The sequence below is a fragment of the Myiozetetes cayanensis genome, unplaced genomic scaffold (genome assembly GCF_022539395.1).
Source record: "Myiozetetes cayanensis isolate MyiCay16 unplaced genomic scaffold, myiCay2020 scf4, whole genome shotgun sequence".
NCBI classification, from domain to species: domain Eukaryota; kingdom Metazoa; phylum Chordata; class Aves; order Passeriformes; family Tyrannidae; genus Myiozetetes; species Myiozetetes cayanensis.
Genome location: NW_026087631.1, coordinates 38499064 through 38521913, shown reverse-complemented (window position 1 = coordinate 38521913; position 22850 = coordinate 38499064). Strand labels below are relative to the sequence as shown.

At 38.4% G+C, this 22850-nt stretch overlaps 1 protein-coding gene across 3 annotated transcripts; it reads left to right on the top strand.

The window, feature by feature from the left end:
• Positions 1-6: 6 nt before the first annotated feature.
• Positions 7-22371, top strand: CEP78 (centrosomal protein 78). 3 transcript variants are annotated; one of them, XM_050329752.1, is made up of 11 exons: positions 7-1269; positions 1500-1564; positions 5342-5450; positions 6032-6049; positions 7075-7210; positions 8192-8237; positions 9382-9525; positions 16570-16647; positions 18364-18530; positions 20245-20398; positions 21540-22371. In XM_050329752.1, the coding sequence occupies exons 2-11, from the start codon at positions 1511-1513 to the stop codon at positions 22059-22061; spliced, it is 1428 nt and encodes a 475-aa protein (XP_050185709.1). In that variant the 5' UTR covers positions 7-1269; positions 1500-1510; the 3' UTR covers positions 22062-22371. The 3 variants fall into 3 exon arrangements, with proteins under 3 accessions (XP_050185709.1, XP_050185711.1, XP_050185710.1); XM_050329754.1 differs by lacking the exon at positions 6032-6049; XM_050329753.1 differs by having other exon boundaries at positions 7-1564.
• The last annotated feature ends 479 nt before the right edge of the window (positions 22372-22850 follow it).

The following is a 22850-nucleotide window of genomic DNA, read 5'->3' as shown; positions in this document are numbered from 1 at the left end:
TGGACGAACAGTTGTCCATAGGCCCTAATGGGATGCATCCACAAGTGTTGAGGGAGCTGGCTGATGTCATTTTGAGGCCACTCTCAATAATCTTTGGAAGAGCATGGTGATTGGGAGAACAGGTGCGTGAGCACTGGAGGATAGCTAATGTCACCCTTATCTTCGAGAAGTCTGGGAAGAAGGACCCAGGAAACTAAAGGCCAGTCAGCCTTACTTGGATCCCTGGGAAGGCAAGGTTGCAATGCCACCTAGAGGGACCTCAGCAGGCGGGAAAAGGAGCTGATGGGAACCTTACAGAGTTTAAGAAAAAGAAGCACAGAGTCCTGCAACTAGGCTGGAATAATCCCATGCACCAGAACGTGCTGGGGTCTGTATGGCTGGAAAGCAGCTTTGCAGGTCCTGGTGGACAACAGGCTGTCCATGAGCCAGCAAAGTGCCTTTGTGGCAAAGAAGGCCAATGGTATCCCAGAGTGCAATAGGGAAAGACTTGTGAGCAGGTTGAAGGACGTGATTCTTCCTGTTAACAAAGGTGAGGGCACAAGTGGATTCCCCAATACAGGAGAAAACTGGAGCTAATGGAGAGAGTCCAGTGAAGGGCCATTAAGATGATGAAGGGACTAGAGCAACTCTCATTGAAAAACAGGCTGAGGAAGCTGGAACTGTTTAGCTTGGAGAAGAGATGGCTCAGAGCGGGATCTTACAAGGCACACAAATATCTGAAGGGAGGCTGTAGAGTTGGAGACAAACTCTTTCTGGTGGTACCTGGTGACAAGGCAAGAGGAAATGGATGCAGATTAAAACACAGGAGGTTTCTCCTGAGTGTCAGGAAACTTTCTCACTGTGAGGGTGTTCTAACACTGGCACAGGTTGCCCGCAGTGGTTGTAGAGTGGTTTATATTACTTCCTTTGCAGTTGTTATCAGTTATTTAAGTTGATCTATAAAACCAATTTAAATTTTTAGTTTTCTTCTTTTAAAGTAATACTTCTGCTTTACACATGGCTGTTATCATATCTCTGTATCTTATGCTTCATGTTCTATGAAATGGAGGTTTTCAGCAGGTGTGGATTAATTTTTTTTTAGATATTGACTATTAAGTTACTAAATGTCATTACTGCAATGAATTTTATTTTTTTTAACCTCCTGAAACATTTCAGCACTTGATTTGCAGCAGTGTGGAATATCCAATGAGGGAGCAAGATCATTATTAGATGCTCTTCAAACTAATACAACATTAGAGGTACTTGACATAAGAAAAAATCCATTAATAGGTATGTATCCGTGTCTGCCTTTGTCTTCTTTGTGTGGTGGTGGGTTTTTTTTCTTCTTCAGTAACTATATTTTAAGAAAAAAAAACATGCCACATTAATTTGCTAAACATTTTTAAAATGAGGGAAACAAGAAGGGTAGGTAGTGTGTACTGCTTATTCAATGATCTCTTTGTTTACATAGAGTTGTCTCATACAAAGAATTCTTAGTAATGTATTTTAATTCATCCTAGGTCAGGTTCTGATGAAAAACATTATTGAAAGAGTTCTTAAGAATGGAACTGGTGCTAATTCAGAGGTATGTTTTACAGATTTTGCAATTAGTTTGGGGTTTTCTTTGCAGCTGCCATTGCATTTATTTTTTTTTTAAGGATCAACTTTGTTCAAAATGAATCTAAACCAGTTATAGTTATAAACAGAAGTTTCACTTTTAGGCAGTTTAAAAACCAACAAACCCCACTTTGTTGGGGAAAACCTAAAAGCACTATCAGCAACATGATACTGTATTGGGCTTTTTATATGATTTCTCATGGAATTTAAGGTGTAACATGTAAAAAATCTAGGATATACATTTAATGAAAAGAAAAATGGAAATGTGCGTGTACGTGGGCATTAATGTAGAATGATAAATAAATAGTGCTGCTGGAGGGCTTTCTACCACATCTGTCCTTAATAACATGGTAATAATAAATTTTCATTAAAAGTAAAGGAAACTGCAATTTAAAATTCAAAACTTAATTTACTGTGAAACTTACTTCATGTCACTAATTTATATAATTAAGGTTTTTTTTAAGTTACTCAAGACTGTCCTTTCCAATGCAAATCCTCTAAGAAAAACAGAGTTCAGTTAAAGTGCAGTACCCCCTTTGATCTTTATCTAGCAGTCCACAGAGAGTTCACAGTAATGTGCATAAACTGAATATCTGGAATATTTATTATTAGATGCACTGTTCAAATACAAAGAAACCTGATTCAACTCCTTTAGGAGACAGGAAAGAAAGGAGTGTAGTCTTGTTCTTTATTTCACAGAACTGCAGCATTCCCAGTTCTTGTTCTGGAACTTATTCCTCTTTTGGGTTTGAAAAGACTTAAAAGTCAGGGCTGTGGATCTGAAGGGAGTATCTAATAAACTGAGAATTTGGGTGTAGAATTCCTTGAGAATTAGTGCAGTTCCTCACTTCAATCTCTAGAAGACTTTTCTTGAGAAATTGACCTTCGTTGTGAAGCTCTGTCTCCAGGGCAGTTGCAGTCAATACTTGGAAAAGGTTGCAAGGATCACATGAAAATAGTATCTGCTTGGAAATGCTAAAGATATTTGGAAGTTGAACCATGGAAAGAAACAACTCTGGGGAATCTCCTTTATACTAAGAGATAACTTGACTCCAGGCATTAGTTTTATATTTTGGCACTTAATGCAGTATCTACAGTTTTACTGGCAATTCTTCATTAACAACATGAATGAAGAAGTACTGACCAGCAGTCAGTACTTGATAAGTAGCTTGTTATTCCACCAGTCCCAGCAGTCCTTCCATCCTGTTTTGCATAAAAACTGGTTGTTTCTCTTTGGTTTTCAATAGCTTGTAGGTGATTGTCTTTTGGGTTGGATTTTCAAGTTTGCAAAAAGAGTTAGTTCTCCACTGCTAATTTATGCCTTTAAATTTGATGGGCAGCTAAAACAAAAAAAAAATTGTATTATTTTAGCAGCACTGTGTAGCTGTAAAGTTGTAATTATGGATATGATGGAGCGTAATAGGTGGTAAAAGTTTGTGGAGTTTCTGAGAGACTGAATAGGTTAAAGGAAAAAGCCATTGAAGGTGTGTATCAGGTTTGAGTGGCCAGGTTTTGGTAGTGGGGGCACTACAGGGGTGGCTTCTGTGAGAAGCTGCTAGAAGCTTCCCCCATGTCTAGTAGACCCAATGCCAGTTGGCTCCATGATGGACCTACTGCGGGCCAAGGCCAAGCCAATCAGGAATGACAGTAGTACCTCTGTGATAACATATTTAGGAAGGAGATAAAAAGTTGTGTGGCAGATGAAAATTGCATCCAGAGAAGAGTGGAGTGAGAACATGTGAAAAACTCTGCAAACACCAAGGTCACAGTGAAGAAGGAGTGGGAGGAGATGCTCCAGGCAGTGGAGCTGAGCTTCCTCTGCAGCCGATGGTGCAGCCCATGGATGTGAAGAACAGGGATACAGAGATCCACCTGCAGCCAGTGGAGGAGACCCACACCGGAGTGGGTGGATGCCTGAAGGAGGCTGTGACCCTGGGGGAGGCCTGTACTGGAGCAGGGTCCTGGCAGGGACCTGCTGACCCATGGGGAGAGAAGCCCACGCTAGAGCAGGTTTTCCTGGTAGGACTTGTGGGTGGCCCTGGGGGGGACCCACACTGGAGCAGGCTGTGCCTGAAGGACTGCACCCCGTGAAAACATGACAAATATTGCAGCAGTTTGCAAAGAACTGTTGCCTGTGGGATGGACTCAGGCTAGAGAAGTTCATGCAGGACTGTCTTCCCTGGGAGGGACCCCACAGGGAGCAGTGGAAGGACTCCTCTCTCTGAACAGTGGCAGAAAGTAACCTGTATGAACTGACCAAAACCGCCGTTCCCCATCTCCCTGCGCCACTGCAGGGGGAGGACGGTGGAGAAGGTGTTTTTAAGATTTATTTTACTTCTCATTCACCTCCTCTGATTCTGTTAGTAATAAATTTAATTAATATCCCCACTTTAAGTGTTTTGCCTGTGACGGTGGTCGGCGAGTGATCTCTCCAGGTCCTTATCTCAACTCAGGAATCCTTCGTTATATTTTCTCTCCTCTGTCCAGTTGCACATGGGAGTGAGAGAGCGGCTTTAGTGGTTACCTGGTGTCCAGCCAGGGTCAACCCACTATAGGGTGTCTATAAAACAAGCTGCTTTCAAAACACAACCTTAATACTTTGCTGTCTTTATACTTGCATGCAACAGGCTCTTGGACGATAGACAGATTACTAGTCTAGGTGAACTTTAGTGTTAACCTAATAAAACTGCCCTTTTATGTGTCTTGTAAAACAAAATTAAGACGCTTTTAGACGTTTACAATTTCATTTTATTCTTTCTGTCTGTTTTTTAGTTTAAAAAGAACAGTTGTCTTGAGCTAGATCCAGCCATAGACCCCACAGAACTTACACAATTATTTGAGTCCCAAGTGAAAAAAAAGTTCTTCTCACCAATGATAAATTTTAACTAAATTTGGTTGGTTAGAGCACAGTAATGGCATTTTAATCTTTCCTGTGCTTTAGATGGGAATAACTTTGGCATACAATTTCTCCTACTCTGGTGTTTAAAAGCTGAGAAAAATTTTGCATTAATGTCATCTGTATTTCCTTCAACAGCTGCTTAGCACTGGAACCTGTATTAGTGATGCACATTGAAAAATGCAGTGTAACTTAAGAATATATACCAGGAGTAATGAAACTTTTTATCAGGGCAAAGGGAAGCTTTAAGAATAGAGCTGTTGCTGTAAGGAAATGAAGTTTGTAGTACAGGTGTGGTCTTTGATCATCACTGTGTCTTAATTTTAGTTTGGGGCTTTTACTTTGTAAGGATGAATTTTCTTTACAAGGCAGTGAAAATACAGTTTCGTATTTTTTTAAATACTGATATTATTGGTAATGCAAAATTGTGTTAGGGAACCTTTTATTACTCTGGAGAACTTTGGCTTGAGCCAGTCATTCCTACCTATCAAGCCAGTTTTCTGAGAATGAAATGCAGAAACCAGAGTTGTCTCTTTACAGGGTTGGTGCTGTGGGGTTTTTGCTTTAAAAAGAGAAGTGTTTTGCAGAGGAGATAGGAAAATATCAGATGGGATATTATAGTTTTGGGAACACTTTCTGATAATGTAGCACTCAGACCTGCATCAAATCTGTAATTGAATTTGGGCTTTGTGGGACTTCTGGGTTTTTTTCCTGATTTTACAGTTTATTAAATTTTCTGTAAGTACCAGTGTTCTCTATATCTGACAAACCCCCCTCCTATTTTAAATAAATACCTCTTTAGCTATCAGTTAGTAAACTGATTTGTCTTTCTTTAAAAAAAAATTCCAGTATAAGTGGCTGACATCTCCATCCTCCAAGGATGCTTTGAAAAATAGACCAAAGAAAAGGACTATTGTTCTAGGAAGTGGTCGAAAAGGAAAAGCTACTATTCGTATTGGTAATACTGTCTTTATTTTCTCTGACTATAGTAAATTTTGTCTATAAAATTAATGCTTAAGAGCTTTAATTGTAACATATATGACGTGTTTTACAGAACACTTGTCTCCAAAAAAATTCCATTTATTAATTCAGTAGTGCATCTTCTATCATCACTGGTATCTGTAGGAAACTTGCTTTTGTTTTTAGTGCTGCTAGACAGTGGCTGGCAAAATGGTAGGACATGCTGACTTAAATATGTGGAAGAATTGCACGTATTTATTCTGAGTGCATCCTCTCCACAAGCTTTCACTTCTGCGAAGCTTGGCAGTAGTAAATTGCTTAGTTCTTCTGCTGTTGTAACCTTTCTGTAGCAAGCTGTCCTTTGCCAGAACAAACATACATGCATTTTTAAGTGATGTACAAAGTGTTCTAAGAGGTTTTTTAAACTTCATGTAAACCTATTATAAATATTATGTTTAAAATAAGATAGATATCTTGAATATTTATAATTTAGTACTGATAGCTGCAATACACTATTTTTCAGTAAGCTACTAAAAATTTCAATGTAATACATTTGACTGTCTTTCGTCTTTGCTCTAGTTATCTGGAAACAGAGAGGTAAGCATAAATCAAATTGAAGTCTTTGTATAAATAAACTGTGGTGATCAGGGTGGTGGAAGAAGAAAATGCTTGACATTTATAGTTGTGGTGTGAGTGGGGGTTTCTTGGTGTGGGTTTGTGGGGTTTTTTTCCTTTCTATTTTCTTTTTTCTGTTGTGTGGTATTTTTTGGTGTGTTTTGGATTTTTTTTAAGAGAGGGAGGGAGTCAGGAGGTGAAAACTCTTGTTTACTATTTTGAGATGGAATTGATACTTTGAATCGCATTACCATAATTACACATATCCATACCATTACAAAATCAATTGTTTTATTGATCTCAGAGAAGTAATAACCATAATTCTCGCTAGTATAACTGTATGAAATACTAGGTGAACAAATTAAGTTTTGTGGACTTGTTAGTTTCTGACTTACAGGAACCTGATTTAGAGTGATCATCCACATTAGGTTTCTTTTCTGAATCTACTTCACTAATATATGATTTAAACAAAAACAAAAGACTGGACTAGTGAACATGACTTTTTTTTATTACTAGTTCTCTTAAGTGAAGAGGCTGCCATGTTAATTACAAGCAATCCACGAGTACCAGCTTTATTTTTAAGCTCTTTGCCCATAAATAAATCACCGTTCTTCACACTAAAGCCACTAGAGGGCAGTTTGAAGCACATATTGTCTACACAGATTGTCTCCCATGTAAACCAGTGGAATTAGATATCTGAAATTAGTGATGTTCATAAACCTCTTCAGCTACAAAATTTTACTTCCTTTTTGAATAACAGCTTGCCTTAGTTGCATCAACCTAACATAGCAGTTAAGTATACCGGCTTAAAATTGCAGGTTTTTGTACACTTTAGCAAAGTTAGACTGAATGACAGATTTCCTACTTATTATTAATAATACTTATTATATTAATAGTCCCTATTATTACACAGGAGGTTTTACTTAGTAACAGTATGCTGTGAATTTGTATGTAAGTAATTAGGTATAACGTATTCTCTTTTCTTCTAATCTTACTGTTCAATACAGGACTATTGTCTAAAAAATCGGTAAGTCCTGGGAAAAAAAGTACATCTGTGAAAGAGAGTTACTCACCAAAACCACAGCCACCAGGCACAAAAGGCTTCCTTCCTTGGCGGACTGCAGAACGTGCAAAGAGATGCAGGTGAAGTTTTCAAGGGAAAATAATAAAATAATAAATAATAAAGCATAAAATAAAAAACAATAAAGCATAAAACCAGCATGATAAATATAGTAGAGATCAATGTTAGTCTTTTTAAAATGTGATTTGAAATTTACACATATAATTTTATATTGCATTCATAATTTTTTCTGTTTATATAAATTTTAAGGATTTTACATAAATTCTGTTCTAGTAAGTATTTAAAATACGCATAAATAAATGATGGCCATAGGAATATTCAGATGTTGCCAAAAAACCCACCACAACCAAGCCTACCTTGCCTGCTTGTTCTTTTGTTAATCTGATTTATCATATTTATCATAGCTGAAGGTGCAAGTTAGTGTTGTAAGCTTGTAGTATAGTTGATTTGGCATTTGATGCCTAGGTAGTTTTTCCACCTCTTCTTTCTCCTCCATTTCCCCCAATACAAGCATAATTATTGTGATCATCTAAGTCCTGTGACTTAAAATAAAACTAAAAAAAGTTACGTATGGAAGCTCTCTTTTGAAACAGCTTTTGTTTGGGTTTGTTTGGATTTTTTAAAAATCTGTATCCTAGACCTCAGCCTTGCAAAATGGAAACTGTGTAACTATTTAAACAGAAAAAATTCCTTAATGCTCTATCATAAGTGTAGTTATTAAACTTATTTTTTAAATTGCTGAGCACCAAATTCTCCTGTTGACTTCAGTTCAAAATAATTAACTAAGCAAGATGCCTACTGAAGATATTAATGTTAGCATCCAGTAATGTTGCTCTAAATCATGATTAAGTAGGGTGTGCTAATAGAACAAAGTGAGGATCTAATGAGGGTTAAAGGGACACAGCGTAGTGTGTGATGCTGTTTTTACTCTTGTGCTTCACCTGCCCTAGAATCCTGTATTTGGGAATGAATGTAGCAATGGTGACATTATAAACTTACTTTTCTCAGAAGTGTATGTTGGTTTTTTTTTTTCCTAACTGTAGAGGTGGAGCTCTGGATCGTGCTGGAGAATTGCCAGTGGAGATTCAGGTACTGTTTCTCTCACAGTGGTTTCTTTAGTAGATGTGTGCCTGAAAAAAGATGAAAGTGTTCTTTCTCAACAGAATTTATTGTCTAAAAGTTAAGACTGGAACATAGTTGTAAAGATAATCTCTCATGGAAGTGCAAAAAAAGTTTACATCATCATTTGGTTGAAACTTCTTTGCTACTTGGTTTACTTCCATTTCTGTCTCTGTATCTTTTGGTTTCCTAGTCTTATGAGCAAGCTGGGTTGGAGTATGGGCACAATCCCTCCAGAGGTAATAAGGAGGACTAACAGCATTTTTCTCTGAGGGCTTTTGCAACAACTTTTCTGTCTTAGGCTTGGATTACGTACTTGTGTTTGCACCTGTCTGTGAACTGCTCTAGTAGACATACCAGTGGGAGAAGAAAAATCCCCACTTTCTTCCATCTCCTTTGCATCTCATTTCCATCTTCCTCCCACCTTGCCCACTGTAGAACAGCTGGAGAAGTGCATTTTTATATACTACTAAATTAAACTGGCTCACAGAAGGGTGTGATGGCTTCTCACTTATACACTGCTCTGCTGTAGGCTTCCCATGAACTGCAGTCCTTTGGGAAAACCTTCACTGCTACAGGATCCCCGTACACCGCAGTTCCTTTGATCCGTCCATCTGCTCTGACGTGGGTCTTGCCTGGCAGGAGTGAGGGTATTGGCTCCACCACAGAGCACCTCTTCCTGCTCCTAGTCTGCTGTTTTTTCTCACTGTCTTTGTTCCCACCTCTTCTTCCTGTCTGGAGCTTTTTGCCCTTTGTTAAATCATCTCACCCTGCTGCTCCACCAGCTTCACTGCTGGGCCCAGCTCTGCCCTGTGTTGGGTCAAGTGGGATCAGTTGTGTCTGATGTGGAGTAGCCCTGGCTGTGCCTCACAGGGGCCCTGCTGCTAACTCCTCACCACATGTACCCAACATATGCGCACATAGGATTGATTTTTTTTTTTAAATATTGTTTTATGCAAATTTGTTTCAAAATTATATAGCTGGACAATGTATATACATTGTAAGGAACCCTAGAAACAACTGTATTTAAATTAAGTTTTTGATACGATTTAATCTTTGATTTTTGCTGGGCATTGTAATGTTGTGAGTGGGTGTGGTTTTCTGGTGTAATTAGACAGGTGTTCCTGTGAAAGTGACAGTAGAAAGTGCTTCTACATCTGATACCGAAGACACAGAAGATTTAGATGATGTCATCCACTATCCTGATTTGGCAAAATCAATTGATAAGATTAATGTAACAGAATATCAACAATTAGAGGTAAGAAGCATATTCTGTGCTCTAGACTCTATAAAGACAAGTTAGATCAATTAAGCTATGTTTTATTCAGAAAACTGTAGTTAAGCAAATAACTAACCATGGAGCAGGATTTCGGAATAGCTCTTAATGATCCTGCATTATGTCACTCTGGTTTTCATTTGAAAAGATGTATATCAAATATGCACTGGATGTTCAGTCTCTTAGTATTATAATACAGATACATATGCTATAAGCATATTGTCAAATCAATGCCTTAATAAGAAAGAACTTAATACACACAACTGCAATATACATAATTTCTCTGTTCCAGTTTTGAACCATAGTTTCCAAATCTTTCAATCAGTGTTATTCCTTGTTGTATTTTTTTCCAAGTATTTCCTTTATAAAAGTAATTTAATGTTATTTCTGTTGTATTTTCTTCCAAGAATTTCCTTCATAAAAGTAATTTAATGTTATTTTTAAGAGCTAAAATATGATAATGGTTGTTGTGCAAAAATAATTACAAAAATAGGTGAAAGAGTATTAGAGCTTTATTTTATAATTGAGTTTAGGATGGCTTAGAGTTGTGGAAAGCAAAAGGACTGTACAAATACTGCAGTACTACCAGACTTTTTTGGGGATTTGTTTGTTTGTTTTGATTTGGGTTTTTTTGTTTGTTTTTGGGTTTTGGTTGGTTTGGGTTTGTGGGGTTTTGTTTGTGAGGTTTTGTTTGTTTGTTTTTAATCTGTGTAAACTTTTTCTTTAGACCTACCTTTTTACTCTCTAGAACTTTGGTTCAGGAAGGTTTCAAGGTTTTCACATGTTACTGGGACTTAAAGTTGTATAGGGACTTTCTTTAGGGGTGAGTTCATTACTGTTCATGCGTAATATATCAACACTGTGCTGTGTTGGTGGCTTCAACACTTACCAAAAGCATTGTGTCTGGAATCATAGAATTCCATGTTGTGAAAATTGCTCTAAAAACTTCTATGTAGGAAGTACTGTGCTTTCAGGTAACACTTCATATATCTGTTTTTGGTGTTTGAGGAGCAAGGAATATTATCTTCAGGAAACAGGGCAGAGGCAGACAGTTCTTGTGCTTTGGGGAAGGGTTGTCATACTGACCTATGAGATCGATGTTACCTGTAGTACTACATGTAGAACAACTATAAGGAAGGGACAATTTGTAATTAATTTGATCTTCCTTGGATATAAACCCACCAATTTTAGCAACCTACCCCAAAATTGGTTTTAAATTTTCTGTGCCTGTAAACCCCCAGATTTTCCTGGCTTTCTGAATTTGAAAACCAAAATACTTTTTCATGCCATGGTTCCATATCAGATAGCACTGTTTAAGCAGTCTACAGCTGTTCTGTGCCTCACCCATCCTTGTTAGTATGTTGAGACAAAGTGGGTTTCACATTATGGCAGAACCGAACTATTAACTTGTCATCATTGAATTGGGATGTCTGTTTCCTCTCTGTCTCTTAGTGCTTTCTCATTTCTTGCTTCAGTCTTTTTCTCTTGTGTCTTTTTTCATGTTTTTCTAAATATAAGACAGGTTGATTCAGCTTGCTGATAGGGAGAAAACTCTTGTAGTTGAACAGTAAAAAGTGTAAAGTCCTGCACCAGGGAATAGAATCATAGAATCATAGAATAGATTGGGTTGGAAAAGACCTCCAAGATCATCAAGTCCAACCCCTGATCCAACTCTAATTACTATATCATGGCACTAAGGGTCATGTCCAACCTCAAGCACCCCTATCTTCTGAGGGCAAACCATCTGGAAAACAGTGCTGCAAAAGAGGCCCTGGGGCCCTGGTGGACACCAAAGTTGAATGTGAGTCACCAGTGTACCTTTGCAGCAAAGGAGGTGAATAGCATACTGGACTCTATTAGGAGGAATGTTATCATCAGGCTGAGGGAGGTGATCCTTCGTCTGTGCTGGTGAGGCCACACCTGGAATACTGTGTCCAGCTCTGGGCTCTCCAGTACAAGAGAAATGTGGGCAGACTGGAGAGAGTCCAACAAAGAGCCACAAGGATGGTTAAGGGACTGGAGCACCTCACCACTGAGGAAAGGCTGAGAGAGCTAGGACTGTTCAGCCTGGAGCACAGAAGGCTTGGGAAGGGATAAATACCCAAAGAAGAGGGTGCAAATATGATGGAGACCATCTCTTTTCTTTGGTGCCCAGCAACAGGAAGTTACACAATGGGCAGAAGCTGAAACACAGGAGTTTCATTCTGAACATCAGGAAACACTTTTTCACTTCACTGTAAAATTAACTGAGCACTGGCATGGGTCTCCCTCCTTAAGAGATATTAAAAAACATCTGGACATGGTCCCATGCATCTTGTAAGTGACCCTGCTTGAGCAGAGGGTTGTACCAGATGATTTCCAGAGATCCCTTCCAACCTCAACCAGTCTGTGATATTTTTCCAGGATAGCTATCTTAACGACTCACATTGGTTTATGTGATTGGGGATGTTTCAGAATCCCAGAGTATGGTAAGTGGCAGAAGTCTGTGGCTCATAAGGCGAGAGAGGAAGTGGAGGACTTTATCTGTATTCATTTGGCGTAGGTACTGTCATTAAACAGCTTTTAATGCACAGCAACTTGAGGGAGGAGTTGTCTTGAGCAACTTGTCTAACTGAAAAGTAATGCAGTGTATTTGGTGGTAGCAGACCTCTCAGTAAAGTGAGACAACAGCTGTGCTAAAATAACGATGGGAATGCAGAACTGTATTAAACAGTAAGAGGTGGGAACTCCTTAAACTGCCACTTTGCCATGAAAGCACTCCAAACATTTTTTGATATGACTAAATGACCAGACTTTCACTTTAGTATGCAAGTCTGTGAGAATTTCTCTGCATCCCTCTGCTCAGAAAGGGGCTTTAAGCATGGTACTTAGTGAAAGAAGTAGTACTTACTTCTGTAAAAAAAGAAGTCTTGGGTAATGAAAGGCTTTATTTCTACTTAAATGAAAAATAAGAACTGATAGATACTCACCTTCCACTAGAAGGAATCAAATGTCAGAGTGGGTTCTGATGAAGAATGTACTTGAGGGAACTCCCATAATTTTAAATTTTAACTAATGATTTAAATGGTGAACTTCACCCTTAATCTAGTTAACAAGGCAGCTCTTTCGACATGTTATTACTTTGTGCATTACAAAGAAGTAGTGGTTCTATTACAACCTTTTTTTTTAAAATAAGGACAGCAATGTAATCAAGGAGAAAAACATGGCTAATTAGTTCCTAAATATTTTTTAAAATATATTTAAAGTTTTTAAACTTCAGTTTTATACCTCTGTCTAGTGTTGAATAGTCATACTGCATACAGTAATTCTGAGGACTATATATATTTTTGGTATGCAATTTCATCTTAAAGGCTGTCAATGTTGTCTTTCTGGGCTATACTTCTTGAAGGCTTAGTCTTGTAGCTTGGATGTACATTTAGCTTTCTCTGATGTATTTTAATAATTTTTTTCTTCAAAAAGACTAGGACATTGTGTCAACTAGTGAATTTCTTAAAAGCAAATGAAAGAATAAAGTGTACATATACTTGTAATATAATGGTGAAAATATGTTAACACAGGTGTAAGGAATCCTCTTTTAACTTTGATACTGCTTCTGAGGAGATGCAGCTGCAGCGTTCAGTTTGTTTTTGAAGTCAGCCCATAACCATCCAGAGAGGTCACAGCTGGCAAATGTTATCCCAGTTTTCAAGAAGGGCAAGTAGGAGCATGACAGAAACTACAGTTCTGTCAATCTCACTTCAGTGCCTGGTAAAGTTATGGAGAAGGTTATTCTAGGAAATATTGAGAAACACCTGAAAGACAACACAGTCATTGGTCACAGCCAGAACAGCTTCATGACAGGAAAGTCCTGCTTATTCAACCTGATTTCTTTTTATGTAACCCACCTAGTTGATCAAGAGAAGCCAGTCGATGTAGTCTTTTTGGATTTCAGCTCCATCTTGGGCCCTGTGTGCTTCAACATCTTCATAAATGACTTGGACGCAGGACTGGAAGGAACACTAAGCAAGTTTGCAGATGACACAAAACTCAGAGGAGCTGTTGGCTCCCTTGAAGGCAGGGAGTCCCTGCAGAGAAACCTCAACAAATTAGAGGACTGGACAATCACCAACCACATGAAGTTCAGCAAGGGGAAGTGCTGGATTCTGCACCTGGGATGGGGCAACCCTGGATGTACCTATGGACTGGGCAATAAGACACTGGAAAGCAGTGCTTTGGAAAGGGACCTGGGGGTCCTTTATGATGGCGAGCTGAATATGAGTTAGCAGTGCCCTGGCAGCCAGGAGGGCCAACTGTGTCCTGGGGGGAATCAGGCAAAGCACCTCCAGCTGGTTGAGGGAGGGGATTGTCCTGCTCTGCTCTGCGCTGAGGTGGCCTCATCTTGAATATTGTGTGCAGTTTTGGGCACTGCAATGTAAGAAAGATATTAAGGTCTTAGAGAGTGTCCAAAGGAGGGCAGCGAAGATGATGAAGGACCTTGAGAGGAAGCTGTATTAGGAGTGACTGAGGTCACTCTTGGAGAAGAGGAGACTAAGGGGAAACCTTATTGCAGTCTACAACTTCCTTGTGAGGGGAAGACGAAGGGCAGGCCCTGATCTCTTCTCTATGGTCATTAGTCCTGAGGGAATAGCCTGAAATGGCATCAAGAGAGGTTTAGGTCAGATATTAGAAATAGGTTCTTCACCCAGAGGGTGGTTGGTTGCTGGAACAGGCTCCCCAGGGAAGTGGTTGGAGCACCAAGCCTGACAGTTCAGGAAGCATTTGGATGATACTCTTAGGCACATGGTGTGACTCTTGGGGATGTTCCTGTGCAGGGCCAGGAGCTGGACTAGATGATCCTTTTGGGTCCCTTCCAATTTGGCATTTTCTGTGATTCTCTGATTCTGTGATCAAATATTGTGTACATTTACAGTGTGATAAATCGGGTTTATACAAAACAAGAAAACTTCCACATTTTTTTTTAAAAAATGATGGTAATTTAACTGCTTTCTAAGCCCTTTGACATTATACACCGGCAATTTGAAGAAAAAGATCAGTGTCACCTTTAAAATTATCTAAAATCTGTCCACAACAAAAATACTACAGAACTAAGTTTTCTAAGAGTTCCTTGCCAAAACCCCCCTACATCTTATAAACTTTAAAATACATACATATATACAAATGCGCAGCCCCTGGTGGTCTAGTGGTAAAGGCGCCGCGCTATCACCGCGGAGACCCGGGTTCGATTCCCGGTCAGGGCCACTCCCGGGCAGGTGGGGCTCGTCAGCCCTTAAAGGCAACCCACCTACGTCCTAAGGACCTCGCTGCCACCGTCCAAGCTCGCTTGGCCCCGGCAGATGAACCTTAGGATTAAAGGGTGGGCTCAGTTCCGCGCACACTGTGTCTCACCTAAAAAATCCAATGCGCAGGCTGGAAGGTGTAAAGACCTTCCCCGGATCTTCGCTCGCGAAGACTGGCCATTACTTATTATATACAAATGCGCACACATTATAAATGGAAATGTAAGCATTCTTCAGGTCTGTGGTAGCAATGACTGGTCTTCAGTGCTAGGTTATGGGATTCCAAGTTACATGTCAAGTTGTGAACTTAGAATATTATGGTCACTACTTTCTGTATTGTTCTTGCGTGTCTGAAAGAGACATTTCTTCCACATGTTCTAATGTTGATTGCATTAAGACTGTGGTATTTTTGGATGGTTCTTCTTATAGAGAATTGCCCACAACTCTATGCCTGGGGGTTAGGTACTGTTAAATCGTGTCTTGAAATGTGTTTTTCTTATACCTTCTGGCTTCTACAGGTGATACCCCTGTGTTCCGATGATAAAGATAAGACTAGCTTTCTAGTTCCAGAGTTAGCTTGGTTGATGCTAGTCTGGGGATCATAGGAGTGGGCTTCATTGGGCAATAGTGACAGACCCATAACCATCACTTAGAGTGGTTGTCACTGTGAGACGTATATCTGGATTATTCTAAAACCTGCATCTTTGAATCAGATGCAGAAGTCCCTTGCATCTTTTAAGACCTGTGAGGACCTCTTTCCATTTGCAGAAGGATTAGTTGTACTAAGCAGGTTGTTGCACACCAGTCTTCTCAGATGATTGCCGATATGAAGTACAGTAGTATGCTCTTGAATAAACTTCTGATAGTAAACAAACGATTTCAGTACTATTTGGATCTCTGCTTCTCTGTAGAACTGGTTGATAAGGTGCGCACAAAAAGCTGTGTCATTTTACATACAGGTTTCCATATATCAAGTGTATAGAGAAATTAAGTTTTGTATGCTGTTAATTCATATAGTCTACCCTCTGAAAAATAGATTAGCTTGATAGTTTTAACAATTTTCACCTTTCAGACCAGAAGGCTCTGTTAAGGTGTGCAAGAACAAAAATCCTGTTTGTTCTTCCATGTCAGATGCTGTAATTAAAAATGATAATGCTCTGCTGGCATATCACTACAAGAAAATGTAGTATTGCTTATCAAATCCTGACTACTGTTACTGAAACTGAGATTTACCACTTAAAGCTAATAGTTAAAATACCCGTGTTTTTCTAGTCTCATGAATAAGACTGAAATATGTTTATTAGATGTTTGGCTGTGTTCTTGTTAATTTGACACTAAACTTGGGATTGTGAAAATCTTACTTTTCTACTGAAGAAATAAGTGAAACCAATTGGAAAGGTACAGTTCTTACAGTTCAGAATTTTGTATTATTATTCCTGTAAGAAGGAATAAAATCCTGGATAAAGAATACAGGCTGGAAATCCAGAGACTTGTGCTGCAATTTGATATTATCTGTTGCAATATTACAAATCTGTTAAGCAAATCACACTTATTTCTACTTTTCTTTCCAAATTTTTTGCATCGTAGAGTTATGTACTGGTAGACATCTGTCATGTGTTTTCGTAGAAGATTAGCTGATGTTTGGAATGCCATATGCTAGTTGTTAATTGGACGTGTTGAGGTTTTGTATACTGCATGTTAATCGGACATTTTGAGATAAATTTCTTCATAGTTTATCTGTGTTTGATAGTTGGAGCTGGAAGAATGCATGGAAAAACTAAAGGAAGAACAAAGAGCTAGAGAAAAGGCTGAGGAACGAGTAGCAGAGGTAAGATACTTAACTGTTAATGATCTTTAAAGGAGGCACTGATCAAAGTATCCATGTGCTTAATTAGGAGTAATTATCTATGACCACTAATGTGGTGGCTTCCAGAGTTTCAGTTCAAAGTCACATGGATCATTTTCTAGTCTAAGGGCAATGATGAAATCTGTGTTTAGTAATGTGTGTTTGTTCTCCTGATCCTGTTCCAGAGCCTTGAACTCCAGCTCAAGCTACTCTTTCAATGGGTTTTGTTAATTCACTGTTTTGTGGTCTGGGGCATCCTGATACTTTTCTTGAGAAAGCGATTAAATCTGTTTGCAGTTTGCACACAGAGTTCTTTGTCTCCCGACTCATTTATCATGAGTTGTGCTGAGAAGCTCTTTGTTGCAGTTATTGTTTAATTTGGCTTATTGTGTACCTTTGATTTTTAGGCTTTGTTTCCACAGGCAATAACCATGTTGGATGGTCGTCTGCATGCCAGTTGTTGCGAAGTGCAGCTTAGTTTCAACAGAACTGAACAACTTATCACAGTTAAATTGTGAAGTCTTCTCTCCCCAACTGCTGTTGCTGACCTAAAAATATTCTTTTGCATCAATAAGCAGAATTTCTTCTAATAGAGTTGCGTGTAAGATAGTGTAAACAAATGGATTTGGTTCTTAGATGTGAATGGAGGGGACTGAAAGTGATGATACCTGTTGAAATTTGAGCACCAAATGGTACCCCACAGTACAGGGAGCAGATATCCACAAAAGATTGCAATCCACGAGGTTCATTGTAGACATCTTGTGCAACCATCGCCATCCTCCTGTAATGTGATTTGCCCCAGTGGGCTCTTCTGGGTATCTGTTGTTTGAATACTTAAATGCTTTTTAGGCTAAACACCACCTGCAAGAAATCTTTCTCTGTCATCCTATACTGGTTGGATGTAGCACCTTGCTTCAGGAGACTGGATAAACCAACTAGCAGTAATCTTTAAAACTGTTCATTTTGGTGCTCATTTAACATCTGCAGAGTACTACAGAATGTATAATTTTTTTGCCCTCATAAAAAATGAAAGAAGGAAAGCCTGTGGTAGCAATTGATTACATAGCTGTAATCTTAAATGAGTGTCTGAGTTAATTCTTCCCTCAAACACAAAACCTTGTATATCCTGCAGTTATCATTCAACTTTTATTAGTCTGTCATAATTTGATTAATGTTTAGTGTGGAGAAAAATTGAATCATCCTTAACTTTCAGTTTTGGGATGCACAGTGCAGGGGAGAGGTAATAGTAGTATGCATTCCCTTTGATACAGCAGTCTGAATATAAGAAAAGCATTGGCCTTCGTTATGGTTCTTTTACTAATAAAATAAATTCTTTGGTGTTAGTGTGTCATATAATATATGCACTAATTTGTTGAAAGCTAATTTTTTTGTGCTTATACTTGCTCTGTAACTCCATACATACTGAAGACAGTCCTGAGCCAGCAGTTTTGAGTGCCTGCAGCAATATCACTATGGCAACATAGAATTACAGCTGTGGATAAACATATCTTCTCAGAGCTCAATGTAACAGTGCCCTGAATGTGTCTGGTGCAGCAAACTCTGTATCTGTTACATCAGTTACTGTGGGTATTTTACTTTGTGATGCTGCTTTAGGCTTACAAAGTTGAGGTTTGATATTTTGGGTTTTTTTAACTGAAAATGAAAGAAATTTCTTTTTTCCCCCCGCACTCCACATAGCTGGAAGCTGAAAATGCAAGATTAAGGAATCTAAGTATCTCCCTATCCGAGGTTCTTCATGCACAGTCAGTAACCAGCACAATTTTGGAAGATGAAAGTGTTCTAGGCAGCATTGAGAACTCTTTCCAAAAGTTCCACGCTTTTTTAGACCTCCTTAAAGATGCTGGGTAGGTTGTCACTTTACTTAAGTCTTGCTGTTTCTCCTTAGATCTTTTTCCAAAATTATCTTCACAATGAAGTATGCTGTCTTCTACCCCCCAGATTTATAGAACTGTAATTCCAAAGAGCAAAGGAAAATAAATTAGCCATGTACCTACTGTTTAGTCTTTTCCTAGTGGGAAAAACATGATCCAAGCACTTTTCATGTGTTTGTGCTTGGGAAAGTCTTTTAAGAAGCCCATTCCAAAAGAGTAGAAAGCTTCTAATACAACATGTTTCCAAGTCTTTATTGAATCACATGTGGCTTTTAGCATTTCCATGAGATGAAAGGGTCAAAATGCAGTTGAATTGGCTTCAGAAAGTGTCCTATTTCCTTGTGCTATCCATTTTCTAACTGAAGTATGGAAATCTAGATGAATGAATCTGGCCTCTGTATTTAAATTCTGGGTTATTTATTATTATGTTAATTATTTTAGAGACTGTTGATTAAAGTTTGTCTTACCACTGTACCTGCAGTTTCTCATAGGGTGGTTCATCCTTCCCATTTATCAAGGAATTTCAGCTTAAACCTGCTTTGTAAAGCTTATGTATCCAGGCATGGCAATCCCATCCACAAGAATGAAGGAATGCATGAATATATATAGTAGTCTACTCTGCATTTTCAGAGATCAGAAAAGCTATTATTTGCCTCGCACTTCCAGATTGTAGTGATGTAACTCAGAACAAGTAACAATGGTCTCAAATTGTCCCAGGTTTAGACTGGATATTAAGAAAAATTTCTTCACTGAAAGAATGGTCAGACACTGGAACAGACTGCCCAGGGACTTAGCGGAATCACCATCTCTGGAGTGTTAAGAAAACATCTAGAAACTAAACATCTAAAACGTGGTCTAGTGGTCGACCTGGCAGTGGTGGACTTGATGCCATTAAGAGGTGTTTTTCAATCTTAAATGATTTCATGATTCTATGATTCTGATTTACTGTAAATGTCACTCCAAGGCTGTGTTCTGATTTTGTGACAATCAATTTGCAGAGTTGGCATTACTTCAAGAATTAATTCAAAACTTTTGAGGAAGGGACAGATGCATTTTCATGACATGAAAAATATTTTTTCCATACAGGCTCTATGTCTATTTGTAATACTGGGAAGCTGCTCTGAAAGTTATAGAATCCTAATCCCAAAGAGTGTTCTTCTCATAAGCTTCTATATATTGTATGCTGTGCTATCAATTGGTGGCTGCAACTTCTCTCTTCTTATTGAGGCTTAAAACACACAAGTAATTGGTTTGGCCAACTTGTAAACTGGCAGGTGACACATCACTGTGTTTGTGAAGCGTGTCGTAGCTTCATTAGGTATTATGCCAGATTGGAGATGTGCACCGATCTTCTGCTTGAATGACAGAGTTTTGATCTTTGTTCTGTCTGACATGGAATCTGCCTGTCATCATCCTGCTCTGGGTGCAGTGCTAACTAGGAGAACTTCATTTTTAGACTCATAAGACTTGAGTTTTGAACCTGCAGGCTAGTTTGTGCAAAGATAAGAAAATACCTCTAGCTACTTGGTTTCATCTTGGTTAAGATATTGGGCTTCTCCTAAAATTGTGGAAAAATATCTTCAAAGCTTTAAACAGACTCTGCTGCTTTTTCTGGTTTTTGATTGTTCCAGATTTTTCAAAGGCTAAGAATTGTTTGTGTCATTTTCTACTGAACTTTATTTTACAGACTTGGACAACTTGCTGTATTAGCTGGGATAGACCAGTCAGATTTTGGCCTTTTGGGGCAACCACAAATGAATTCTACTCTCAGTAAGTCTGCTAACTTGGTAAAGGAGAAGTCTTTTGAAGAAGAAAGACAGGAACATACCCAGAACAGCAAAGTAAGTCTATAGAGAGAATGCTAGAGGCAAGTTTAATTGATACTTTTTAATGTACTTTCAAAAGGCTCTTATCCCCCTGATGCATGAAGCATTACTGCAACTTCTACTGTGGCTGCATTTATACAGTTTGTAACATTTCAGTGATTAATGTAAGCTTTTAAAGTGTTTACCATTTGGAATATAAAACAGTATTTTGTAATGTATTAAAGTATTTGTGGTAATAATGTTGTTTATGACTCTGAAATAAGAAGTTCCAATACTGGTATACATTCATTAAAAATGAAAAGTACCATGACTAGATTTTTTAGAAGCATTTAATAATGATATATAGTGATTTTAAAAACCTAGTCTTAGAGGCTAGTACAGTGTGCCTGCTGAAAATCACAAATTGTCTTCCAAGTAATATGTCCAGGACTAATGGATTTTTGTGTGGCCATGACATGAATTTCAGGCAATTACAAATTTTCAGTATTTGTAGATAGTGCTAAAGATTTTTGTTTCTACTCTGCCAATTAGTAGAAAATCCTATGGATTTTTCAAAGGAGATACTCAAGTTCCTTTAACAAAACAAACAAACCCAAACCCAAAACAAAGAAAACCAAACCCAGAAGAACAACAAAAAAAGCCCAGGCTTAAGTTTTTAAGGCTATTAAAAATGAAGATACTGCCAGCCTATAGCCTTGTCCAAGTTGAATAAAACTGACATATCTAAGAATCACTCTGCATTCCAGTGTGTTCCTTTAACTGTTCCAAATTTTTCAAGAACACCATGAGCTTCTAAAACATGTTAAAACTTTTGGGTTTAAAAAAAAAATAAAATTTGAAAGCGTGGAAAGCAATTTCCAGTTTGAAGACTCTTGTTCTTATTTCCTAGTACTGGTGATTAGTTTAGATTCTTGTAGTGGCGAGTTATTGTGGGATAGACTTTTGGGACTACACCTTTGTGAACTGCAAGCAAACATAATGAATTGCAGGTATTTTGAAATGATAGACGTGATTAGGCTTTGGCTACTTCAGTGTAAATGACATACCTTTGTAGTATAGATTTAAAGCTAGAAAAGATACTGTAATATGTCTGTATGTGTCTACCCCTGTGTATATATGGCAGTTGCAATATCTTCATTGGAATCTCTTGTTTCAGAACAGAATAGGGGACATCCAACTGTCTCTTCCTGGCACATTTCAATCCCAGATGGTGATGAATAATGCCTTTTCTGCACTTAGAGAAATACAAGAACTTCAGACTGCTGGACAGCAGTACCAGCTAGGCTCATGGAAGGAAAATGAAGCTCAAACAATTAACCAAAATAAAGAGGATAAACCTCGTAGTAGTACACCAGTATTCTCTGAGAGGAGAGTCAAACAAAATGAACAAGCAAAAGGTCACTCAGCAAGACAGTTGGCTACTGGTCTGCACTCATTTGCTGATTCCAGTGTACGTATTAAAAGTGATGACAGCAGAGTATCAAGTGGTATGTCTGTTGAAAAAAGCAAAAATTCTTCCTCTAAGAAATACATCCCTGGAGCAAATGAAACGGCAGCTCCAACTACTGGAGCAAGAGGAAACCAAAGTACACTACAAGCAGTAAACACCTCTGGAAGTGACACATTAGGATCTGGCTCTGAAATACAAGAAAGTATACAAAGCGTTACCAGCATTTGAAATGCTTCTAAAATGTTTGGACTGTTCTTTACATTTGGAATATTAATAATAGATTTTGGATGTTTCACTATAGTTTTTGAATTTTTTGTAAGGTAATGAAGACTTTGTGACTTTTTAAAGCATTGCATGTTGTTTCATGTTTGCATTCCTTGTCATGAGATTTCAAATTTTGGAAACGTGATATACTTTAAATGGTACCTGTCACTTCGTACTACAGACAAAGGACTTCTGGCATATGGATTTTATTATCTCCACCAGTCTTGGTGTAGAGTGTAAACTGTTTTGAGCCAATAAAGTTAATTTGAGTACAGTTTTTTTCCAGTGTTTATTTCCAGTGTATTCCAAGGGTAGGGCAAAAATGGTTTTGGGGCAAACATCAATTCCTGCTTAAGTGTGTGGGTATGACAGTTCCAAAAGTAGTGGAAGTTTCAGATTCAAAAATGAGCCAAAAAACATCTCTACAAGAAATCTTTAAATATAACCATCTTGTTGTACACCAATCATATCAGTTATTGGTATGATGCAGATTATAGAGTAACGCACACTGGAATGAACCTTTGGAGGATGTCTAGTCCAACACAGTTAGCTTTCTCTCAGGACCTAGAGAAATGTGAGAAAATAAAACTAAAAGAATATAATTGTTTCAAAACTCTTGGAATTTTTCCCCCAGCTTCTTATTTCAGTCCTTGTGCATAGGCAGCTGATTTGCAGCTTCTGAACTAGAAGATCTTTTTCACATAGAGGAATTGGGGAGGATGCTTTAGGCTGAACTGGGGGGGGAAATATTGT